The 16,685-nt window shown below is 37.7% G+C and overlaps 1 protein-coding gene across 5 annotated transcripts in view; it reads right to left on the bottom strand.

Annotated features, from left to right (window-relative positions):
- The window catches only part of CDYL (chromodomain Y like), a 103,589-nt gene that overhangs the window by 3,255 nt on the left and 83,649 nt on the right, over nucleotides 1-16,685 (bottom strand). For 4 of the 5 annotated variants that reach the window (XM_068198696.1, XM_068198668.1, XM_068198675.1 and 1 more), the window contains 3 exons: nucleotides 7,836-8,092; nucleotides 7,078-7,250; nucleotides 3,855-4,065 (listed from right to left, as the gene is read on the bottom strand). In XM_068198696.1, coding sequence (XP_068054797.1) covers nucleotides 3,855-4,065; nucleotides 7,078-7,250; nucleotides 7,836-8,078 — 627 coding nt within the window. In that variant the 5' untranslated portion in view covers nucleotides 8,079-8,092. Of the gene's footprint in view, nucleotides 1-23; nucleotides 2,982-3,854; nucleotides 4,066-7,077; nucleotides 7,251-7,835; nucleotides 8,093-16,685 lie in introns of those variants that run through there. The other variant, XM_068198678.1, reaches the window with a different exon arrangement.

Genomic DNA, 16,685 nt, shown 5'->3' with positions numbered 1-16,685 from the left:
GTCAGTAGTTATTGAAATGTGGGTGTCTATGATTAATGGTTAAATATGAAAATGTCTTCTGTCATCTCCTGACTGTGATTGTTTGTTAGCTCTGGCTTTCTTGCAGTATTGCTGACTTGGTTATCAGTGTATGTGGGAATAGGTTATAATGCCTAGCAAACCTGTAAAACAGCAATGAATACATCAGCTTGCCCTTTATAATGATGTATTCCAATTTCTGATCAAATTCATAGAAAATAAACATTCATGTTTTCTTCAAGAGTTCAATACTGAGGTGATAAATCCTCTCAGAATCTGATATAGCAGTCTTATTAAAAACCTCCAGTATTTAAAAGATCTTGCACATGATTTAAGGTACAGAATCAAGTACTACCTTCTATGTAACAAGATGTTCTCTCTAGTTCTGTAGATGTTCTTGATTTGTAATTATCATGCACTTTACTATTTACCCATTTTCCAATTAAAGTTTTGTCCTGCAGCCACTTGAATTCTAGCTTTAGTGAAGCTTTTTATACAGTTTGCAGTGACATTTACAGGGAAACGGGCAGTGGAAATTAAAAAAAAAAATCAGTGTTATTATTTCATAATGACTTATTTACACTGAAAAATATGACAAACCCATTACCGGATTCTTGAAATATAGGAAATAAGGCTATTCTAAAATACAAACCTGACAGGTTTAACATTCCTGAGGGGAAAATAATGAGGTTTTTAATATCCAATACTGGAAATTTTGGTAATTATTTCAGCAACTTTCAGTTAAGGATCTCAAATAATTATTACCTTAAGAAATAATTATTTATTTGCTGTGCTACCATGTTCCTGGTATTGCATTTTACATATGAAGCAATTTGGAAACTCTGCAATCTCTTATTTGTTCCTTTGTAATGAAATACAAAGTCTGGATTCTACTGGCAGTTTACTTGCTGACTGCCAGTCCATTAGGAATGCAAGAAAAAAACCCAGCCACTTTCCTAACATATTTTACCATCAGCACATCTCTCACAGTTACTATGGAAAGCTGTGATTCACATATATTAACTGATAAAAACCCAAATCTCTTGCACTATGATCAAGTTCTATACCCTATAGTTCTACCTTCTGAGAACACAATATCAAATATGAAAGGTTCATTAACCATTCCTTCTCATTTTCCAGAATGTATATGAATAATAATAAGCTGAAATACTAGATAAAAATCAGAGATGTATACATGGTTGTCTAAAAAAGGAATCCCTTTTCCTACACAGTTGGGGGAAAATTAGTTTTCCAAAATCATTTTAAAAACACTTAACATTTCTATGAAAGATCAAAATGTGAAGTCAATCTAACTAATAGTTAGGACAGGCAAGCATTTAAGCCAGGTGGTCAGGTCTACATATTCTTGACATCTATCTTTGCAAGGATAAAAATGAATGCTAGAAAGCCTTTTTTTCCCCCTACAACTTAGTTGCAACTGCTGAGTTCTCCTGAACATGAAATATCGTAAGTGAGAATGGTGTAGTTATCTTATTTCTGCCAGCTGTAACACAGTATTAGCATAAAATCTCACAGGAAATGAGCATTCCCATTGATGTTCTCACTTGACAGGTTTTGAAGGAAAATGTCTTGCTCTGGCATCTTCACTTTTGATCTATACACAACATCTGCTGGAGACCAACTGCTAAACAAGCTTTAATCATAATCATGCTTTGTACCTGCTGTAAAAATTAACTCACTTGGTGGTTACTTTCCAAGAAATATACTACAGAAACAGAAATGAGTGTGACAAAAATATTTCACTAAGATTCTCATTAGCAACCTTCATTTTCTACTCTGATAGAAAATGACTCTTTCCACAGAGGAACTTCACTTGGACCTCTGGACTCACTTCCAGTGAGGGCTTTGATGCTCACCAGGGTCCCTTTGTGCAAGGCCACAGGCACCAGGGGCCATGGAGCACCTCAGCTCTCTTGCACAATGATCAGGAGGCAGCTAGCCTGTGAACCACCCCAGATCCTGGCTGTGATGGGGACTCCAGGCACTATGGAACCATGTTTCCCTTATGATTGACAGAAAAGCTAAGACATCCTGCCAAGCGTGCTGGGGACTGGCAGGGACACCCAGTGTGTAATGTGTGATCACACAGATCCTGGGCTTCATATCTAGGACCTGAAAACCAGAGCAGGAGCTCCATGGCAGACAGATAACACCACCTCCCCATAAAGACATCACCTTCATGTCTATTACAGATTATTTTCAAAACTCAAAAGCCAAGTTTAGGAACACTTCTAAAATTCATGATAATTCCAAGATGCTATCAGTTTTGAATCCTAAGGTTTGGGCTTTAAATTTCCTGGAATAAACTCACAGTTGAAAATGTTTGGGAAAAAAAATCCCCATCCATGACAGACCTGCTGACCCACAGAAGGTGACTGACCCCACATGTAAGATATTTCCAGGAATCTTGCAATGGAACATTTTTACATAGCTGCAGCTAAGAATATTGCATTTTAAGACTGACTTACAAGAGTTAGGGGTGGCACTACTCCTGCTGAATTGATATATTTGTAGAAAATGTTATGATGCATACAGAGGCCATAGTTCTTTGCTTTGTATATTTTTCCCCTGAATATTTTGCATTTCACTCATAACACCTTCCTGCTGATTTCTCTCTCTCTTTTACAGACAAAAACATGCTTCTTTATCAAAGTCTTCAGTATGGATTCTGAACATAATTCATGAAATGTGCTGAGTAAAGTTCAGCTTTGTTCCAGAGAGACACTGCTTTGCTGCAGAGAGTCAAGGATAGTACAAAAACAGTAGATCTTTTCCCCCTTTTTGCACCAATCATTTTGGAATTGTTACCACTGGAAGCTTTCAATTTAAATCTTTATATTTAAGAATGAGAGCATTCACAAACACACATGAAAGAGTACACTAGGGAAGAGCTTGTGTTTTTTGCACAACTTCTAAAGAAATGAAAAGTAACAACCACAAGTCTTTAAAGGACGAGGATGGATGGAATGGATGGATGAATAGATGGATGGCCAAATAAAAAGGGAAAGGAACAATCAGTAGTTGAAACATGCTAAGATATTAAAGATAATCTTATAACTGTTAATCTATTTCAGTTACCATTTCTGTTCTCTTCTAATAACTAAATCCAAATATGACACAATTAGCTATTAAATCTTTTAGAACTGGTGTTGTAATATATATATTTTAAATCAATAAATACCTACAGGGAAAAAAAAGGCTTTTATAAAGAACAGAAATTGTGGAAAACAGGTGTAGCCACAAGCACTTGTTTTATACTGTCCAAATTGGAATAGGATGTAGGTCTAGCTTTTCAAAGAACACAGCATGAAAAAACACTAAGCAACATGAAAATAACAGGTAGGAGATTCTTAAATAGCTTTTTGTTAGGAGTGCATGGAAGCTGAAATAGTTATTTTGAATAGTGGCATAAGACTGCTCCTGGCTGGTGTCACAGTGCTCTGCTGTGCAGTGACACTGAGTGCCACACTGGTGCTGTGCTGAATGCAAGACACCCGTGGCTGGTCCCCACGAGGCAGCAGCAGGGTAAGTGTGTCTTGGTACACAGGACATGACCCTTCTGACACCATCAGGGTCAAAGGCGGGATTAAATCCCGTGCCCTCTTTCTGTTTTGTGCATGCAGGTGAAGAGTAAGTTGTAAGAGCATGGAGCAGAAAAGCTATAAAGGGTGGCTTCTCATGAAAGGTTTTCATGAGAGAAAGAAAAAAATTAAGAAAAAGACAACACAGGAAGGCAAAAAGTCTTGAAATCACACTGGATAAATCATCCCAACTGAATTGTGAAGCTGCCAGCCCCTACCCTGCAAGCTACTTACAGAAGCCAGGCCCATTATCCGAGGGAATGTAAGGGATGAACATCCATCTGGACTTTGTCCAAAAGTAGTGTATGGTGTCTGAAACCAGGCCTTCTCGTTGGCCCAAACCACGTCACACAGAGGCAATATAGATGCTCCAAGTCCAATGGCTGGGCCATTTACTGCTACAATGATAGGCTTCTTAAACTGAATAAAAGTATTCACAAAATTCCTGAAGAGAAACAGAAACATGCGCTCACTACATATATTGAGAGTGTAAAATATACCAGCCCTTGAAAACTCCGTAATAATTCATCTTCACAGTAACATCACTTTCAAACCCAACCTGATAACCTTCCACAATGAGGTGGTTATTTGTTGGATGAGTGGAGAGAGGTGGATATTGTCTACAGAGTTCAGAGTGAGGATATCAGCACTGTCTCTCGTAAGAGTTTCATAGTCACACTGTTGATGTATGAGCTGGATGAGCAGACAGTGAGGTGGACTGAAAAATGTCAGAATGGCTGGCCCAGAGGGTGGTGACTCATGGCACAGGCCAGGGATTTAAGTGTTGCACCCCATGGGGTCAGTGATGGGTCCAGCACTGTTCAACAGCTTCGCTGATGATTTGGTTGATGGAGAAGAGCTTATCCTGAGCAAGTCTGCTCAGGATACAAAACCAGGCTGATACACCAGAGGATTGCGCTGCCATCCAGAGGGACCTTGACAGGCTGGAGAAATGATTTGACAGGAACCTCCTAAAGCCCCAGAAGGGAAGTGCAAAGCATTGTGCCTGCGGACGAACAACCCCAGGCATCGATGTACGTTGGAAGACAAGCTGGAAAGCAGCTTGGCAGAAATTCAGCTAGGGTTCCCAGTGGATACCAAGTTGAACTTGACCCAGCAGCGTGCCAGTCCTATCTATCCTGCGCTGCTTTAGGAGGAATGTTGTCTGGAATTTGCAGGAGTTGATCCTGCCCCACTGCTCAGCCCTAGTATCATTATGGACTTCTCAGTGAAGGGGAAACTGCAGATGGGCTAGCAAAGGGAGATCAAGGTGACTCAGGGACTCAGTGAGTTGGGCCTGTTCAGCCTGGAGAAGAGAAGGCTCAGGGGAATGTCATCGAAGTGTAAAAGTACCTGAAAGGGGATGCAAAGAGGACAGAGCCAGGCTCTTTTCAGTGGTGCCCATTGAGGCAGTGGGCACAAACTGAAACATGGGAGGTTCCCTCTCAATAGGAGGAAACACTTTCTTAATGTGAGGGTAACCAAACAGGCAGCCAACAAGGTCGAGGACTCTCAGTCTCAGGAGATTTAAAAAAAACCCAGGAAATTGTCCTGGCCAACCTGCTCTAGGTGACCTTGCTTGAGCCGGTTGAACAAGATGACCTGCAAATGTGCCTTCCAACCTCAACCATTTTCTGATTCTGTAAAAGCCTACCATTGCTCTCAGCCCAACCCATTACAGTAGTTGGGCAGGTGCAGATTTAACACCCCTCTACAAGCATCAGCTGATACAGCACTTTAGTACATTCATGTGTCCCACAGCTCTCAGATAAGGCTGCACCCACTTCACGCCTCTGGGTGCCACAGCTGTGGCACAGCCCTGCTTGGTCCTCACTGTATTCATGTACGGCATCAGCATAAGGTATTTACCTGTGTTTTTAAGTGACAGTAATAAGGTATAAATGAAGATGGGCAAAGCATTATTGATCTTCCTTGAGGAGCTTTTCTTAACAAATAAATCTGCTTTTTAAAACTATGAATATAAACAGTAGAGCTCTATTATCCCATATCACACACCTGTAAACTTCCCCATTTCATCTCCCTTCTTTTGGTCGGTAATAACGCTCTGGGTACCCTGCTATTAGGTGCTAATATATGCATATTCTCATCCTCATTGACAACAAAAATGACAATTCATTCCAATACCCACAAAATATGGATGCTTCTCTGTTCTCAAACAGTAATGCCTCCAAGAGCTTCTCAGGAAAAAACAGTCATGCGTGTATGAATACATACAGGCATGACTGTATGGTATGGTATTGCAAAGGTAATTTTAAAGTTTGCTCCCTATCTGTGTTACATATTTTTGTATTTCTGCAAAACAGGACAATTTTACTATATTGCATTCAGCACTAAAGGTTATCAACACTCTTTCTTAACTTATTCTAGTGAACTGAAATAGCTAAATGCAAAAAAAACCAAATCTAAACCTGGAACCATCCATCTCATGCAAGTCATCATACAAACATCCCATCCAGAGACTTAAGATAATTTTAATCATGTCTGAATATCCCAGAGAGGACCATCTCTAGAATATACATGCAAAATAACTAATTTGAAAGGGAGGGTGTGTGACCGTAAGTTTTTTAAGTCACCTTTGCCCATTTTATTAACAACTAATATTAGGTGAAAAAACAGGTTTCTAGAAGGGCCCAAGTTAAAATAGTGATAGAAGCTCAGTGCTAAGAGCTTCCGGCCATATCTGAAGTCACTGCATAAGCAACTTTTACATGAAATGACTGAAGAATTTCCTTTGATAAAAATAACTATAATCACCTTTATGAACCAACTGTGCCTTCAGTGAAACAGGCTTTACATGTCCATAGCCTTTTTTTAGAAACATGACCATTGAGAACAATAGAAGAAGGGCTCTGAAAGAATATAAATACTCTGGAAGAATGCAAGAGACCAGGCTCTCAAAACCAGTGCTCAAATGTACTTGTTTGTATTGTTAAAACTTATCTCCAAGATCCATACATTTTTCCCATATATTTTCTTCTGCTTGGTAATAGTTCAGATTAATTTGTTTAAATGTTAGGTTTGGTACCTAGCATTGGGATGATGATCACCAGTATTAATCTACTCCTCTAAAATATCCATCATTCCACTTCTCTGAACGTACTATATCAATTTACTCATTCAATACATGTCTTGAATTGTGGTGTATTAAGTTTATTTTCTGGAAGCCCTATGACTATTGAAGTATTTTAATATTGGTTTTAACTGGAGGAGTATTACAATACTCTCAGTTTTCACAGTTAAAATTTAAGATTTAAAATGCATGAAACAACAACCCAAATAGAAACGGACAGGAAGCATAAAGAAGTGCTGCATGCTATAATGTAACAGGTGAATGTCTGAGATCTTTTTGAATAAGAGGCTTTTGAAATAAAGATAGAACAAGCCAGGCCATATTATGAATAATAACCATCAGATGACTGAAGATAGTCATACATACCTAATAGCTTCTGCCATCTTAGTGCTTTCCTTCTTTCTATCATCTGTTAAACGTCGTATAAAATAAATAAAATCAAGACCACAGCAGAAAATGCTACCAACTGCACTGAACAGCACAAGTTTACTGTCATCTGCAGCTGCTGTGTTCAGTGCACTTTGGACTTCCTTCATTACCTGAAAAATGTCACAAGAATAATTTTAATCCATCATTAAAAAGTAGCATGTTGTTCTCTTCCCTTCCTCCCCCATGAGACCCTTCAACATCTTTAATTTTTCCTTAGGATCCACTCAACCATCTTATTAGAAAAGTTAGCTTTCTTCATTATCCAAAAAAATGGAATTTAATGTCTTAGACACTTTGCATTTCAAAAATGTAATTAGACAAAGGTAATGAAATCATTAAGGAAAGATCTATTAGGTGTTATCTGTAACTAAAGCACTCATTCAGCATTTCTGTAATTTGGACAGCAGATGGCATATGCAACCAGTACAGAAAAAAAAAGAACCTTAATTGAGGCTAAAGCTTTTTTCAAGTTGCACTCTGTAAATCACTGCATATCTTATAAAAGACAGCACACATCAACATTGTCAGATAACAGAGTTTTCAAATGCAAGTGAGTTACACATAAAGGCAACTGTACATATAACATCTTTCAAGTAAGAACCTGTACTGTGTTTTGCGTATGTTTGTGCCTGAATAACAAGCAGAAATGAGGCAAGGACTTCAAATTCCCCTCCCAAAATCAGAATTGTTCTGACCTCTGGATTTAATGAATTATTTTCAGACGATTTTGTTGATAGTAAAATGTGTGTGAATCCGTCTTGTTTCCTGACAACAATGTCTCTGTACCGGTACGCGCTCTCCGTTTGTCTCACGCTGAAACGTAGCCTTTTATCAAAGGGTTGATCTCTCCTGTCATCAATAAACCTTCGTTTGCTGGCTGTCACTCCTGTTACAGATGTCTGGATGTTGGCTGTACCATTGGCTGCTAATGCTTCCATAAAGGTGGGTGTACCTGGAAATAGTTTAAACAAGTACAATTACATTTGATTAGCTCACCCATCTCAAAATCCCTATTAGCATGAAAACACACAACTCGTACAAAGAACACATAGTAAATATGAAAGTCAGTCTCCTGGAAGTTATTGAAAAAGACACTGTGCACAGAGCAAAACTGAAGTGACAAAGGGATTAAAGAAATTAATTTTACTGTTTAGAGAATATACAATTAGAGTAAGCCAAACAGACCAATTGTCATACAGTTATTTTTAGAAGGGGAGAAATGTGTATTTAACATTCCTAATACCAATGCACTTCAGTAAGTTAATAGTCTGCTTTCTCTCTAACATTTTAAAATCATTTAACAGCATCAACATTGCTAAGCGAAAGTAAAAGCCTTTTGTTTCAATCAGAAGTTATTATAAAGAAAAATACACTTAGAATAAACCAAATAAAGAATTTGATTGACAAGATCATTGAAAGCATAATAGTCTTTAAAGAAAAATGGAAATGAAGAAATGCAGACTATACTTCTTTGAGAGGAGCACAAGACCCAAGATGTGATGGATATTTTAATGGATTCATCGACAATGAGATCTTTCTCATGTTAAACATATTTTGCTATTGGAATTGGCAAATAGACAATTAAGTTTTGCTGGTCTTGTTCCCAATCCCTTACACAGAGGGAGTTTGAAGGCATGCAAGTAAACAGCCCATTCCCCATGTCACAGACGGGACAGGTTTTTCTGTAATGCCCATTAGAAACATAATACCAAATAATTACGATTCATTAGACAAAATAAGAGAACATACTGGATCTACAATGCTTCTGTATGTTTGGGTCTCCATGCAAAATCTCCCTCAAATTTGTCATACTAAAGTAATGGAATGTGTATAGGACTGGGGGGTTAAAAATATTGGGAAAATGTGTTAAGAGTCCAAGACAGTAAAGTTTTGAAAGACTTTTCCTGAGAATTGAGCTCTGAGACTAAAATCTTCTGGAAAGCCCCTGCCCTTATCTCACTAACAGGTAGATGATGTTCAGAACATCATGCATACAATGTCTTAAGAAGTAGAGCTACACCATGTACAAGTACATTATTAATTAAATGTTATTGTAATTTGTCATTATCTTTCTGAATAAGTTACATTTAAAAATTAAATTATTTCAAATTTTCTTTTAACTACAACATACTTCAAACACTTGTGGGTCCAATGAAGACATTAAAGAAGCTCACTTAAGTAACTGGAATGTCCAATATCTCGGTATTTCCACTGTATTCAAGTGCTGCTTACCTTGACTCATATGAAGTATGAGACAGACAATATGAAAAGTGACTAAATTTAATAAAATTTAGAACATTATACATTTTCCTACTTATATTGCAGAAACCGTCTCTGGATATAAATGAAGTTTTTATATAAAATATTTTAAAATAAATATTTTATTATAAATACCTTATGATTAATTAGGCAAATTGTCTGTTTAAGGATCTACACAATAAGATTCTACTCTACTTTTTGAGGTCTTTCTTGTTGTATTAGTGATTTAATCCTCTTACCATCTCACTGTGAATAAGTTAAAGACCACTCAAAATTTTTTTACTTGTTTAAAGTAAGAGTAAGAAGAGTAAGAAACTGGATTCAGTTTGTGATCAGTTTCAGAGACAGAGATGAACAAAAATATTAGTATTTTGTATTGACATAAAAATTTCACATTTATTCCCAAATTTTCCATGCCTTATAAAATTTGTTTCTCTTTTATTTCAGCAAAATAAATAAAAATTCAGTGTATACTAAATATGAATTTGATGAGGAAGGATTTCAACTTTTTTTGAAACCATATTATGGCAATTACATTCCTTTAAAAGAATTCTCTTGAAAGGGAGTTGGCAGGCACACCAATGTTGCCCCATATTTCATTATGAACACAAGATGAAATTGCCCTTTTGTCCTAGCCATAGCGAAAAAAACAGAGAATTGGGAGAGCAGGACAAAGTAGACTAAGCCAAAACAAGGAGTCAGTAAACTTGTGCAAGACCTTTGAGTCTGTATTTTCCCACAACTCATTCTTCCTAAGATATACTCAAATACCAGAAAATTACTTTTGAGATGCAAGAGATGGTGATTATATACTTTGAGAGACAAAACTTCTGGCAAGAAAGATCAAGATGCAAACACCACAGGCCAATTTTCATGCTTATTGAACTGGCAAGAGACCTGATTTTTATATGAACCTTGTCTACACTTATCAATAGTTGGGAGTTTCAAACCACAAGCAAGGGACAGCTGCAATTCTGGAAGAGGAAGGAGTCTCCTCTTTCCAATCATGTAAACACACTTCCAGGATACTTGGACTGTACTAAAAAAATCTGTCAGCTCTAGAAACCGTAATTCTGCACAGGGAGACTTGGCCAGCCAGTACAGATCAGAACGTGGCACCAAAAGGTGTAAAACATGTTTGTCATTACCGACAGACCTTTGGGACCCTGTGGACCTGACAGCACAGGGGGGTCTTTCTCTTGGCATTTGGTTCTTTGGAAGCAAAGGGACAACTCGGAGACATAAAGCAGTATTTCATTTTTAAGTACACAGGCAAAGGTGGTTTTGCTGTTCGGCCTTGAGCACATGGTACAGCAAATAGGGATGAAAAAAAAAAAAAGTTCAATTGAGAGTTAACTGTATTGCCAGAGATTTCCTTACATGAAAACTTTACATTAAGCTGACTTATCTTCAGGATAATTACAGCTGTATTTTAGTTTTTAAAACAGATTTTTGTAACAAACCGGAAGCAGTTCTGCATTTTAAGACATTAATGGAGATAGCATAACAAAGATAAAACACCATGGCCCTCTCCTTTCAAACTGAGCTTCCAAAAGTAAGTAAAGACTGGGGAAAAAAAGGAAAAAAACCTTTAAAAAGGTTTACACCTTATTTAAGGTGTAAACAAACAGCTTATAGTTATATAAAAACCTTTCCACCTGCAAATTGTCAACAATGTGATCTCAGAGCTGAAGACAGTAGTACTACTGGACAAAGCCAAGGCTTCACTATACAGATGCAAAAGGAAGTTAAGACTACTACTTTGTTCTGCAGCTGTTGACCAAAATCTGATAACAGTCAGCAATTTCATGCAACTGCCCTTGGATGGAAAAAAACTAAAGCTATGAGCAACAGATATGAAAGGAACTGGTCTTATCCAGAGGAAGACAAACACAAAATACCAGTTTTGGGAAAGGGGCAGAAAAAAGGTGTTTTTGTTAAAACCACAAGTTATGCTCACTTCACAACAATCCAAAATTAAAATCCCAAGCAACTCTCTAAGATATTCATGCCTCACTGCTACTGAGAAGTTCAGTTTAGCTTACATATCAAACCTTGAATACAAATACTCCCCTCCCTGCAACAATACTGGGGATGCATCCAAAGAGATGGTCTAAAACCAGCCAAGCTTCTTTTGCACACTTCTTTTTGGGTACATATGTGTTGGTGCTCTTAATTCAAGGTTTGACTGACAGAGTATGCTGTCTCTAAAAGCTTAGAATAGATGCCTAAGGAACAAGCAAAAAACATGAGAGGTGCGAACAACACTGTCTATTTTATTTTCTTTAACTCCAGCCACCAGAAACTTAGCAATTACTAAAATGTGCATGGCCAGAATCGTAGGCTGCACCAAACACCATGTAATTAAATTCTTCTTCTCCATGGGATTGTCCAATTTACTTTTGAAACCACTATGGGTTTGTCTTCCAAAGTATCTCTTGGCAGCAAGTTCTGGAACATACAAGTTAAATTTCTTCATTCCTTTCATCAGAGCCCTTCTCCAGATTGACTAGCCCCAGTCTTATTTCCCTTTTCTTCTTCCAGAAGCCAGTCCAATCCTGCCATTCTTCTCCATGCTTCTTCCTCTTCTATTAACTCTTGGAAGAGGGCCCAAAATGGGACACAGTATTCAGTATGGGTCTTGTTTTATTTTAAACTACCATCAAACAAATGCCTGCAGAAAATGATCCAAAACAAACCCAATGCTCTCTCCCTAAGCAGCAACACACAGCCAGGAACCAGTCACTGTTTTATGTTTTGCTATAGGCACAGTTTGGTATGTAAGCCTGTTTTGTCCCCTCCTCAATGCCTGGCATTCATCTGCACTGAAAAGTCAGCTCTCATTTTACTCATGAAATCACTCAGTACTTTCAGAGAAGCCTAACGCGTTCACAAGAAGCTTTCAGAACTCCCATGTCTTTCCTGTACCCTCCTGGCACCACTTATGTCCTTTCCTACACTAAGTGATGAAGGGGTTAATGAGAAACATCCCACTTGAATAAGTAAATGAACACACCACCAGTGGCAATGTCTTAAAGTGTTAACTGCAGAAATAAAACTGCAACTGTAACTGATTACAACTCAAGTACCAGACAGGGAGCAATACGATCTGGAAAACTGATTGGTAGAAACAACTTGAATTTTCAATGAAAAAAAGAAATTAAAATCTGGTGCTAGAAGTAAGTTAAATTTTTTTCCTTAAGTCCTCTCTAGATTGTTATTTCTTCATTGTACCCTGTATATATAATCCACAAGAGTTCAAAATTAGTTGTCCAGTGCAGGTTGCCCCACATTTAATTTTTTGCCTACAAACAGAGGTGTTTTGTTACATGTTCATATATATTAGCAATCTCTAACTGTAAACACTGTTAAGCTTTTCCAGTCTTAACTCTGCACTACATCAAATATTTCACAGGAGACAGGAATTCCAGGCAGCGATGCTACAATGCAAACATAATACAGAGAGTTTCCAGTATTATTTCCACTTCTTCAGTGATTACATAGAAAATATCTTAATATTGTAGTATATTAGCACAGACTAGAGAAACTAAAAATGAGGGTTCTAAACCTCCTATGTATTTGCCTATTTTTTGTCTGAGTATGCATATTAATAGCACTTACATTTTTTAATCAAACAAAAGTTCCACTTACTCTGAAATGTCACAATGAATATTTGCAAGAAAAAGAACTCTCAATTTATCGCATACCTCACCTAAAATGCTCATTTGCTCTGTATTTCTGAAAGAGCATTCAAAATGTGCCAGTCACTTATGTAAGAAAGATGCAACTTCAGTTAATTCCTTCCAGAAAATGTTGTTCCATTGATACACAGCACAAACCAACAGTGCAACCAGCAATAAGTTGTGCACACACCAGCATCAAAACAGGCATCTCAAAAGATGCCTTGGAGGAGAGGGGGTGGGAAAAGGACAATATTCCTTCAAATTATAGGCTGATGATCACTGCAATGCCCTGTTGCTGATACCCTCCTCAAAACTGTTACTGAGGAGAGGGAGGAGTATTCGTGTGCTGTAACATCATCCTTGCTAAATAAAGTTAACCACTTCTGATTCTGCTTCAAGGAAACAGTTACACAGGCAACCATTAGATGTTCTGCTGTTTTTGCAACTATGCCACATTTCAATACAAGGACTATAGGTTTTAAGAACAGATTAGCTGGCAAATTATGATAGAACTTGGTGGAACATCAGCATCAGGAAACTACAACTCAGCAGCAAGCAGTCATGCAGTGGCTGGCAGGCTTGCTTGTCAATGTCTACCTTCAACTCCTAAGCAGTCCTTTTCTCATGCTGTTTTTAATTACGACTCTTTTACCATATATTGTGCATGGGTGTTAATCATAAATGTAACTTGGAAACATTGCTCCTATTAAACTTACATTTCTTACAGGACACTGCAGTTGTGGACAAAATTAATACGAAAAGAGAAAAACACACACGTGCCCCAGTAATATTTCTCTACTCAACTTTTGAAGTTTTTCTATCTTACACTAGCTTTTCATCTTGGCTGCCATGTCACATTTAGAGTAATATTGTCTACAGCAGCCTTTCCCCCCCCTTGTGTAGCTATTTTTCTCTTCAATTACTCAGAGCATCAAATATCTTTATATATTATTTTAATATGGTTAGGAATAGGGCACCATTACTGGTCATATTGGACTTTAGTAGGTTATAGGCTATTAATTATTTTTGCTTTTGGATGTCTTTCCTTTTCAGAACATAAACATCCATGTGAAGATAAACTCATAATGCCAACCAAAAATGCAACTAATCAGAGCATAAAATTCTACTACCAGAAGTGTGCAACCAATACAAGACAAAATTGCTTTTCTTCACCCTTGACTTATATAGGTTTACATTAGCCTGACTGCTTTATATTGTATAAGTAGAAAAAAAAAATTACATATGTTAAAAAATAGGTCTAGTGTTTTGTTATTCCCAAGATATGCTAAGACCATGCTCACAAAACTAACAAGGATAACATTAATAATAGATAAATATGCAATATGTCTTTTAAGTAGTGTGATTAAATTTTACTGTCTTTAAAGAGGAACTGTGCATTTTTATGCATAATGTTTAAAGTAAACTTTCCAGTCTCACAGTGGAAAGAAAATGTCCTGCTCCTAACAACTCCAAAATGTTTTCCAAGCACATCTCCATTCTTATTATTTCACCAAAAATAGAAAAAGAAACACTCCTCAGGTAGCAAAATCTTTTCCTCCTTTATCATGGATCAAGATAAATTAGAACTATTCTCCTTTCCCCTTCCACTGCAGCTTTAGCCTGTTTTTGGAGTGATTTGCCTTCCACTGAATCTATAGTCAAGATGCTACTGACAAATCAAAAACAGTGCATGTGACTGTTCTCACCATTTTAGATGGCTGTAAGGAAAAAAAATATATATAAATTCCTAAGTGCCTCCAGTATTACTCCAGTCAAGAAATCCCAGCCATATTTCACAGTAGTATGCACAAAACTATTTGATTTGGGAAGCAAAGAGATTTTCATGGAAAAAAGAAATGAAACTAAGTCAAATAAGAAAAGCTTTTCCCAGGTTACAGACTCCTTTTTGAGGTATTTTAATAGTGGGTACATTTCATAAGGGAAAACACTTCTATCTTGATATTTTTGGAGCTGCAGGTTATGATACCACAGCATTCATTCAAAATGCTCTAAAATTTGAGAGTTATGCAAGGACATCTCTCGGGGCTCATCTACAGAGGGAAGCTATTGCAAAATAGGCTAAGGTTTAAGCTTGAAGTATACCCAGCTATTTCACACTAACTCCTAAGGTGAAGACATTCTATATTGAGAGCACTTCACCGCAATTTAATCCAATCCCCTGAGTGATGTGAAAAATGGTTCTCTTCTTGTGGGATATCATTCCTAATGTAAGGCTTATCTCGAACAGATACTGCCAAAAGACATCCCAGTAGCTTCACCTTTAGACACAAATATGTATGTGCCATAGTACACATTTTATAATGCTTGTAAGGACATTAAAAATTCTAAAATATCTTAGCTAGATTACAAATGAAATTTAAATAGATGGCTATAATACTATATTGGCAGAACACTTATATTTACCATATTTTTGAAAACAAATGTGAATACTATTTGACAGGCTCATTCTTATCACATAGAAGAGGCTCTCAACACCAGAGTTTGCAAGAGCTCCATTCACAACTGCCCCCAAAACTGTCTGGCATTTCAACACAGAGAAGTAGTAGACAGGGAAGGCTCGGGACTTTCAGAGGTTCAAGACACAGATGTGCATTTGTTAAACTTTTCAGGGAACCCCAAGATCAAACTGCTGGAGTGAACATCCCTGCTGGAAAAAGGCACCTCTATTTTTATGTATCTACCTCAAAAATGTACAAATGTCTTTTCAGCCACTATCTGATGTCTGCTATTCATAGAAGCTGTCTCAATCTCCTGTGGGATATTCAACAAGAGGTTAATTAAGAGGTGCCAAACGAACTTGAAGCCATCTTCCAGTACGCCAAGGGCACACAGGTGTGTGCCTGAACACCACCAGCTACACTTCCTACTTGAGTAACCTGCAATACTTAATGTATACACAGGCAAACTGTTCTGCAGCAGCACCCTCTAATCAGAAATTACTGCCCTTGGAAGAAATAACTGGCTGGGGTGGGGAGGGGAAGAACAAAAGAACAAAACTTTTCCAAGAGGTTCCCAAAACTCTCAAGTGAAAAACTAAACTTTGCAGTGCTGGGTATTTAGTCCTGATGCTTGCACTTATGCAAGAGAGATTGACAGCTCCTTGACCACTTCTGCTGCCTCAAGGGCTGTGGAGTGAAAATCAAGAGCTGGACATTGGCACCAGTGGGAGAAAATAGGGTGAAAAGAAGATTACAGGTCTTGGGAAAGTGTAAACATGGAGACCTCTGAGGAATGAGTGATGAAAAGTATCTTTGGGCATCCCATGCAATAGGTGCTGGATAGTCAGATGCTCTGAACTGAAAAATTAATTCAGAACAGTATCACATTCACCTTGCCCAATCTGCCCTGTTGCAGAGAATACGATCTACTAGCAACAGCAGAAAGGAGGCATGATGGAAAGGAGTGACAACCTGTGCTTTCAAGCTGAATCTGGTCTCTCCTGTTTTTTGGCTATAGTAGCTAGGATCAGCACATATATGAGGACCCACCTCAACTGGACAGCTTATGAAGCATGTCCAATAATACCCTAATAATAATAATAATAATCACCATCATAAAAAAAAATACCCCACCAAAACAATG

The sequence above is a fragment of the Anomalospiza imberbis genome, chromosome 1 (assembly GCF_031753505.1).
Source record: "Anomalospiza imberbis isolate Cuckoo-Finch-1a 21T00152 chromosome 1, ASM3175350v1, whole genome shotgun sequence".
Classification (NCBI taxonomy): domain Eukaryota; kingdom Metazoa; phylum Chordata; class Aves; order Passeriformes; family Viduidae; genus Anomalospiza; species Anomalospiza imberbis.
Note: the sequence above shows the minus strand (reverse complement) of the source record. Positions and strands in the feature narration are given on the sequence as shown.